Source organism: Barbus barbus, assembly GCF_936440315.1.
Source record: "Barbus barbus genome assembly, chromosome: 29".
Taxonomy (NCBI): Eukaryota; Metazoa; Chordata; class Actinopteri; order Cypriniformes; family Cyprinidae; genus Barbus; species Barbus barbus.
This window is the reverse complement of record NC_136757.1, coordinates 17,252,653-17,261,862: the sequence shown is the minus strand read 5'-3', so window position 1 is coordinate 17,261,862 and position 9,210 is coordinate 17,252,653. Positions and strand designations below refer to the sequence as shown.

Sequence of the window (9,210 nt, the reverse complement as noted above, 5' to 3'; positions counted from 1 at the left end):
TCTACACCCTCTTAAACTTCAATTAAGTGTTTACTTTATTTCTTACTTCAGCTCAAAATTAATTTGTTTTCATATAAACATGAATCCATTTATAAATGTATTTGCTTGCATTTTAAAATCGTGCTTTGATATAGCATGGAATATTGATTCTATGTTGTCTTTCTCTTTCTCCCCATTCACATGCTGCATTTAAACAGCCAATATAAACACCCCTCCGGTTCTAATCTTAGGGCCCATCCGTGTGTGGCACCAGTTTCAATACGCATGGCTGCTGAGATAGAGGAACTCTTACAAGCTGTGAGGTTCATCTTACTTCCTGTTAAGCAAGCAAGTCAAATGAAATAGACCGCCCTTTGTTGAATGAACTGGTCTTCAAGTGCCATGTAGGCTTCAAAGTGTTCAGACTCGGCTTTCACAGTTATTTTGACTCCAGGGACTCATCTCAGAACAGGTACTTTCATTAAAAGATGTACATATACTAAAACTTGCTCTAGTTTATCTTGCATTTGGCTTGTATGTTGGTGTAACTGTTTGAATGCAGGCTTGTTATTCAGTTGCAACTTGATGTTTGGTTCCAACTTGTTGACATTTTAAGTAAATATATTTAAATTGTGTTTTCAGAAAAATGTTGTTTATTACTTTTTAAAATATATATTTTTTAAATTAAAAAACGTATTAGTAATGCAGATTTTCAGTCAACTTAGTGCCTAAAATTGTTGCAAATCTATATATGGGAGCATTGCATGCTGTGTCTCAGAGACATTTTTCAGTCATTATTAAGTAGATATCTGCATATATATGAACACCGTTTGCATTTTAAAGAATCATTGACGGTTCAACCTTTTTGTTTCAGCTGCATGCAGCTCAGTTCATGCTTGTTTTGAAATAATATGACAACAGAAGTGAAAGACTGGACACACGTCATCTTACAGTGTTTTATTAACAAAGTTCGGGAGGAGCACGTTCAGATAATTAACCTAATTAACAAAAGAGGAGCGCAATCAGTAATCAACCCAGTTAACAAGATAAGAGGTGTGTATATATACACAGCAGATTTACCTCTGTTCCTTGACAGTTTTTCAGCATCCCTCCGCCACCCCTTCTCCGCACTTACAACTATTCCTGTCCTAACCTATAGGGGGGTACTCAGGGTTCGGCCAAAGTTCCGAGCTCGAAGCCCTTCCCTCGGACAGCACGCCAAATACACATAAACTTTATTCTATTTATTATATGTACGTGTGAACTCGTGAAAGTATGTTTAAATAAGCTTTTATTATCTTATATGTAACCACTATAAGCATGATTCAATTCTAGCTCTGAAAAGAATGAGAACACACAAGTGTGACCCACAACAGCATAACTGTTACTTTTTAAATTTTTTCTTGTTTTTTTACAGCAATTGTTGTTGATTATCCTCATTTTGTGTCATTTAGCTTATTTTGGATGGTCTATTTTTTAGATCTAATGATATAGTACCACTAAAGGATGGATATACATGTTGTTTTTCAATTACAGGAAATTGCCATTTCAAGAACCATACATTTACATTGTGAGGTGACATTCCGGTGCCTTGAAATATCCCACAAAGTTTTAAACTCATTCAGAGTTGGACAGAATGGAGGGTGCTCACGACAAAAGAAGGTCACCGACTGCAAATTACGACTATAAAGCGGAGCAGCATGCCGTGAGGCACAGAGAAATCAGCCATCGGAACAACACAACATCATGTCGCAGTCCCACAAGAGATCTGCACACAAGGTGGATTAAAAATGAACGGCATCGCAAAAGACAGTTTGAGTTCTTCAAAAGAAGACCAGTGGACCATGGCACATATGCACTGTTATCTGCAGTGCCAAGGCACAGATACTCAAGGGAAACCCTGCATGCACCAGAGCATATGACGCAAACCTTAACGTCAATCAGACGGCCCTTGATAACAAGTCAAAATGTAAAGCTCCAGAGAGATGGCATTAACTTTACAAAGCAGGTAGAGAGATTATTAACCAGGTTTTTGGCCTGTGACTGATTGATCACCAATTTTATATTTCTTAATTATTTAAATTAATTTATTCAATTCAAGAATCTTTTATATTCTTCAATGACATCCTTTATTAAAACACTGATCCTCTATAATAACATTGATATCAAATGTCCAAATCCCAAAGAGAGTCTCCACATCTCCAATGACTGATGAACACGACATGAAATCAGATGGATGGGATGTACCAGTCCTCAATTCTGTTCGGCTTCATGGGAAAATGAAAAAGGAACGAGGTTAGTGGGTTTTCTAATGAATAACCAAAGGTCCAACCATTTCATGTCTAACATCGCTTTAAATTAATCAGAGACATGAATACTTAAGTTGTACTTAATGTAATAATTAATAGTGCGATTAAAATTATATACTAGTGTTATGCACTGCATGATGTTATATGTGTTAGGATGTGACTAAATGATACATGACAAATTATTACATTAGTAATATCAAAAATATTATTTTGTGTTCATAATTCACACAGTTCTGCTTAAAGACATCACTCAGCTCTCAAACACCCAGAAGAGACTGCAAACCGCTAGCATTCAGACTGAGTGAGTCACATTAGAGTTACTGTATATTTTAAAAGTAAAAATTTAATGATAATGCACCTGTTTTATAAATATTAATGCAGCATTATGAACTCTCTTCCTTCAGGTCTGGATTTGTTACCGTCAAAGAAGCAGTAAGGAATTTGATGCTTGTTTAAAAACAAATAGCTAAATATGGTAATGTTGTTTCATTTATTAATAAAATATATATTTTTTTTTCTCTCCTTTTGTTTTTAGGATGTACACCAGTTGGCTGACTATTTAGAAGTAAGACATATTTTAAAAAAAACAGCTCTTCCTGGCTGACTTTAAAATGTGTTACTGATGTGAAATGTGACATCTCTATGCAGGAGGCCTTACAGAGAGAAGAGGCTCTTAAAAAGAAGCTCTCCAACCTTCAGAAGAGCGCCGCCACATTACTGTGCTCTACAGAGCTCCTGTGGAAGGTACATTAGTAACCTACCTCCTGCTGAAGCCCTGCAGCATCATTAATGCTGCCTTCACGTGCTATTGGAATTATCGTAAATACCAGTTTCCTAATCGGAAATTGAGAGTTGGGAGTTTCCGAGTTGGGTGGGTCATAAACAGAGAAAAACAGAGTTTCCGAGTTGGGCGGGTCATAAACTTTAAACATGGTGGAGTGGATACCTATTGCCGCTGTCAGTGCTGTTTTCACAACAACTACATCCCTTTGTCTTGTCGCTAAAGTAGTGCATTTATAGTCTAGATATGAACGATCATTCGAAGCATATTGTATGTTTTATAAGCAGTGAAATAACCATGTATTTGACCGAAATTCCAGAATTGTCAGCAAACTGCATGTATAGCGCGGTGAATGTTCACATGATTGTCAACCAATGGGATGCTACATTTTATTTTTTACGACATTAAAGCACTTGAATACGACAGGCTCGCAATCACGACTTCATAAGTGATAAGTGGGAAATATGACATTTCCGATATCACGTGAAGGCAGCATTAGAGGCACACATGCACCTGTACATTATGAAATAAATACTGAAGAACATGATTATTGGGTTTTGTTGAGTTCATACAGCTCAAAAACTGTGGTTATTTAAGCAAAATGAGACAAACCATATTCAAAGGCAATCTGAAATTCATGCTCACCATTACTGATTTATTAGCTATGCTGTTACTCTGCGTAGTACTGGCTTCATCAGTTGCTGAATTGCCTGGTTTGGTCACAGCAGTAATACAGAGAGAGGCTGGGGGATGGTCTTGTGGTCGACAGCATCCAGCTCTATATGGCTCGTTCAGAAAAAAAAAACAGAGAGGTTCTTTTTCTAGCTCACACACATGAAATGGAGAGCAGTGTAGGCGTCAGAGATGGGTTTGTTTGCACTTTTGCAATGTTTCAAACTCGCCCCTCATTCAGACTTTTCCATTTTGAGCTCATTCTTTATATTTCTCAAGAGCCAATATAGGCTACTGTAGCAATCAATCTAGAATTATAAATAATAAAAGGTTGTTTGCTTTTAACAAAATACTAAGGAGGCAGTTATAAGACAGGATGCAGTGTATGTACAGAAACTGAAAACTCTTGCTTCAGTGGTTCTTTCTTTCTATCTCTCTCACTGACACATACATTTCCTTTTCCTCCCACAGACACGCTGTGATGAGGACTTGCTGAAGAGTAAGATCAAAGCTCTGGAGGCTCAGCTGCAGGTTTGCATCAAGGTAAGACTTGCATGTCTGCAACAACACCAAACCAAGCTGTGGTTTGTTGTATATTTTTCTGCTTTTAATTTGTAAAACAGTATATTGGTTTAACTTGGCCCTTGATAAGTACAAGTCAAAGAGTTTGAGAAACGTTTTTTGACATAGAAAGATAAATGCTGCAATTTGTCTTTTTCAGAAGGTTCCTCAGGATGGAGTGAAAAAAGTGGTGCTACAGATGGAAAAACAGAGGGAGGAGTATGAACAGAAGGCTATTAAGGCTATTCAGAGGGCGGAGAATGAGAAGGCGGAAGCTCAGAGTAAGATGGAGTACCTCCAGGTAAGTCTCCAAATGCAGTGGTCAAAGTCTTAATAACAAAATGTAATACAAGTCACCAACATTACCTCCGTATTTATATTTGCAAACTCCTAGCTGTGTTCCAATAATCCAATTTTCATTCCCACTCTTCCCTTCCACCAGGGGGCGCTGCAGACAGCACAGACAGAGTCTGAGCAGTGGCAGAGGCTGTATGAGGAGCTGAAAGAGGGTTCGAGTCAGCTGAAGAAGAGGCAGGATGAGTGCACAGATCAGATGATACAGCTGCAGGGTCACTTGGAGGTACACCAAAGCCACTGTAACAGAAACCATCATGAGAGTATCAAAGGTCTTGAGTGTCACATCACAGATTTTTGCAAAAGCTGACAAACCACAGGACCCTGCTTTGTGTACACCCCATCTTAACTACACTGAAATGTATAGGGGGGAAAGCATGTAATTGATATGTTTTGTGTAACTGAAAATGTGTTTGTGCAGCGTTCTGTGGAACAGGAGGAGATGCTGAGGAAACGTACTGAATCTCTGCAGCAGGAGAGAGCAGAGCTTCATTCCTTCATCTCAGAGCTGGAGGACGAGAACCTCAACCTGAAAGAACATCTACAGGAACTCACAGGTGAGGGAAAACTGACTTTCACTTCACATTCATTCAGATATTTAGAATTTATGGAATATACTATGCTGTCAAGGAGTTAACAAGCTGTATTTCTTTCAACTCTCATATTTCTTGCAGTTTGATATCTTTCTTTATCTGCGTCTGTTTATTTTACACACTTACAGGACACAACCATGAGTGGTGGAACAGTAGCACAGAAATTTATGAAGACGCTTCAGGACTGGAGCAGCTCCTGCAGACAGATAACAGCACAGCCAGACAACTGAGAGAGACTGAACATAGACTCAAAATGAAAGAAAAAAAGGTAAAGATCTGCCAGAACGATCACTGAAATTCAAAATAAGGCAAGACACTACAGTCAAAACCATTGGTCAATTTAGGGATTTTGTTCCATAAACCTTCTTTCACACCTATTATGGAAGGAAATACACATAAGTCTTTATATTATTACCTTTTAACTATCTTCATCTTTCAATGTTATAATACATATCTTTATAAGCATTTTTGCATAAAGCAAACTTTCTGGTTTTGTTCTTATCTATATTCTGAATATAGAGGGTTTGTTCATCTATCCTTTGCCTGATTTTTAGATTTAATTCCTAGTATATATTATATTATATTATTTTCTATGCAAAAAAAACTAACTCTTAATTTATCAACAAATATGAAAACATTTTGAGCCTAGATTTATCCAGTGTTCAGATTTCTGTTTTGGAGATGTATGACTCTCTGATGTATACACTCACCGGCCACTTTATTAGGTACACCTGTACAATTGCTTGGTAACACAAATTGCTAATCAGCCAATCACATGGCAGCAACTCAATGCATTTAGGCATCTAGTGCCCGGTTTCACAGACAGGGTTTAGACTAAGCCAGGATTAGGCCATAGTTCAATTTAGGACATTGAAGTAAATTTTATAAACGTGCCTTAGAAAAACACATAACTGGTGTCCATCTTGAGACAATACAAAGGCACTGATGTATTTTAAGATCAGTCAGTGCAAGTTTCTTTCAGTTGAAACAGCTCATACATACATTTTAGTCTGGGACTAGGCTTAAGCCTTGTCTATGACACCGGGGGTAGATGTGGTGAAGACGACTTGCTGAAGTTCAAACCGAGCATCAGAATGGGGAAGAAAGGGGATTTAAGTGACTTGGAACGTGGAATGGTTGTTGGTGCCAGACGGTCTGGTTTGAGTATTTCAAAAACTACTGATCTACTGGGATTTTCGCGCACAACCGTCTCTAGGGTTTACTGAGAATGGTCCGAAAAAGAGAAAATATCCAGTGAGCGGTAGTTGTGTGGACGAAAATGCCTTGTTGATGTCAGAGGAGAATGGGCAGACTGGTTAGAGATGATAGAAAGGCAACAGTAACTCAAATAACCACTCGTTACAACCAAGGTATGCAGAATACCATCTCTGAACGCACAACACGTCGAACCCTGAAGCAGATGGGCTACAGCAGCAGAAGACCACACCGGGTGCCGCTCCTGTCAGCTAAGAACAGGAAATGGAGGCTATAATTCGCACAGGCTCACCAAAATTGGACAATAGAAGATTGGAAAAACGTTGCCTGGTCTGATGAGTCTCAATTTCTGCTGCGACATTCAGATGGTAGGGTCAGAATTTGGCGTAAAGAACATGAAAGCATGGATCCAACCTGCCTTGTCTCAACGGTTCAGGCTGGTGATGGTGGTGTAATGGTGTGGGGGATATTTTCTTGGCACACTTTGGACCCCATAGTACCAATTGAGCATCGTTTAAACGCCACAGCCTACCTGAGTATTGTTGCTGACCATGTCCATCACTTTATGACTACAGTGTACCCATCTTCTGATGGCTAATTCCAGCAGGATAATGCACCATGTCACAAAGCTCAAATCATCTCAGACTGGTTTCTTGAACATGACAATGAGTTCACTTTACTCAAATGGCCTCCAGTCACCAGATCTCAATCCAATAGAGCACCTTTGGGATGTGGTGGAACGGGAGATTCGCATCATGGATGTGCAGCCAACAAATCTGCAGCAACTGCGTGATGCTATCATGTCAATATGGACCAAAATCTCTCAGGAATGTTTCCAACACCTTGTTGATTCTATGCCATGAAGAATTAAGGCAGTTCTGAAGGCAAAAGAGAGTCCAACCCGGTACTAGCAAGGTGTACCTAATAAAGTGGCCAGTGAGTGTATAATAAAATTATTCATTATAATAATGCCTCATTTGCATTTTAACATTACATTAAGGTACTGTTTTGTATTTCAAGTTTTCTAAAATGTTCTGAAATGAATGATTGAATGAATACAGGGATGTATGGTGATATCTATTATTTCTTTCTCACCTCTTCTTTTACCTATTCACATTTGGTGTCTTGCCTTAAATGTAATGAATTACTAATAAATTATTAAATTCCTATATGAAATTAATACATAATAATATATTAGTGCTGTCAAACGATTAATCGCGATTAATCGCATCCAAAATAAAAGTTTTTGTTTACATAGCATATGTGTGTACTGTCTATATTTATTATTTATATATAAATACACACACATGCATGTATATATTTCAGAAAAATTTTATGTTTATATATTAAATATGTAGATCTAAATATTTTCAAAATATATACTATGTGTGTATTTATATAATAAATATACACAATACACACATTATGTAAACAAAAACTTTTATTTTGGATGCGATTAATCGCGATAAATATATAAAATATATATACATGAACATTTTATAAGCTGTAGAGTAGCACAAATTCAGTGCACAAAGATCATACTTGGACTGTTTCAGGGGGGGGCAATAAAATTAAAAGTTAGACCAACAAAACAGTTATTGTAAAAAGTATGTATTATTCAGTTGTAAAAGTATGTATACATTTATATAAGACATAGTTTAACAGTGTTTTCTTGGTTGCTGTGGCAGTGCATGGAGATGCAGACGGATCTTGAGGCCCTGGAGCAAGAGTGTTACAGCTATCAGTCCCGACTGACCCAATGCAGAGAAGAACTGAACTTACAGAGGACACGCCAGAACAACAGCAAGGTGAGATTCTACCAACGTAACAGCCTCGTTTTCTTATAACTTAGAATTTTTACTCTCTCAGATTAATATATTTTTGAATGCCACATATTCTGCTGTTTTCAAAATTAAGTTGGTTAAGATCAAGATTCTCCCCTTTCATTTGGTTTCCATTTACGCCATAAATCATTTTCCACCCTCATCTCCCTGAACAGAGTCGAAGTTGTGGGTCCTGGCTCTGTCTAGTTCTCTTCTTACTGCTCCTGATGGTGGTGGTGGTGGCAGCCCTGTGGTTGTATCATCCACCTGCCAGAGAGCAGCTCCGCCAGTTTTACTCTGTCCTGGAGCAGCGTATGGAGGACTACCTCATCCAGACAGCTTCAGCACAGCATGGAGCCTGCTTTAGACCTGTGTGATAAGAGCAAATAGCAAAACCAAGAGTCTTCTAGAGATTTTTTGGTTTATATTTATTTTTCTATTTCACATTTCTAATTGATTTTTGTACATAAATGTTTTTTTTTTAAAAGTTAGCCTCATATAATGTATTTATTATTTTGCTAAGAATTTTCATGGTTCTTTGTCTTAGTATTGAAAACAGACCAAACTCTGTGTGTAAATATAGTATCATGTTACAAAACAAAAATGTTAGAATGAATTTCTAGTGTTAATACCTAAATCTGTGTCTGTATTGTACAGTTTATAACTGATTATTCGAATTCAAAATGGTACTTTTGAAGAATTGTCTTAGATTAAGCCTGAAATAAATTTACTGTGTACAACTAAGACTTGCATTTTTATATTAGTATTAAACATGTAATATTTGTATTTTGAACTGTATCTCTGTTTTTAAAGAATAATTTCAGAAGATAATTTCCAGATAGGGTAACATAAACGTCTTTCAGTTAGCACTCACTAAGGATAAAAGGACAATACTGCCGTGCTGAATGGCTGAAAAAGCACAT

At 37.5% G+C, this 9,210-nt stretch overlaps 1 protein-coding gene across 3 annotated transcripts; it reads left to right on the top strand.

Annotated features, from left to right (window-relative positions):
* The first annotated feature begins 273 nt into the window (after positions 1 to 273).
* LOC306849190 (TRAF3-interacting JNK-activating modulator-like) lies at positions 274 to 9,084 on the top strand. Of its 3 annotated transcripts, XM_079384053.1 has the most exons (15): positions 363 to 451; positions 854 to 1,032; positions 1,516 to 1,987; positions 2,166 to 2,274; positions 2,520 to 2,589; positions 2,693 to 2,720; positions 2,824 to 2,853; positions 2,937 to 3,032; positions 4,213 to 4,284; positions 4,463 to 4,603; positions 4,745 to 4,882; positions 5,078 to 5,213; positions 5,378 to 5,517; positions 8,153 to 8,272; positions 8,464 to 9,084. In XM_079384053.1, exons 3-15 carry the CDS (start codon positions 1,616 to 1,618, stop codon positions 8,662 to 8,664), a joined length of 1,653 nt encoding a protein of 550 aa, XP_079240179.1. In that variant the 5' UTR covers positions 363 to 451; positions 854 to 1,032; positions 1,516 to 1,615; the 3' UTR covers positions 8,665 to 9,084. The 3 variants fall into 3 exon arrangements, with proteins under 3 accessions (XP_079240178.1, XP_079240180.1, XP_079240179.1); XM_079384052.1 differs by lacking the exon at positions 854 to 1,032 and having other exon boundaries at positions 274 to 451; XM_079384054.1 differs by lacking the exon at positions 854 to 1,032 and having other exon boundaries at positions 317 to 451; positions 4,466 to 4,603; positions 8,464 to 9,029.
* Positions 9,085 to 9,210: the final 126 nt, after the last annotated feature.

Coding starts and splice junctions, on each gene's coding strand:
- LOC306849190 (XM_079384052.1), top strand. CDS start 1,616: ATGGAGGGTGCTCACGACAAAAGAAGGTCACCGACTGCAAATTACGAC. Junction 2,854..2,936: donor AGTTGGCTGACTATTTAGAA/GTAAGACATATT, acceptor ATCTCTATGCAG/GAGGCCTTACAGAGAGAAGA. Junction 3,033..4,212: donor CTACAGAGCTCCTGTGGAAG/GTACATTAGTAA, acceptor TTCCTCCCACAG/ACACGCTGTGATGAGGACTT.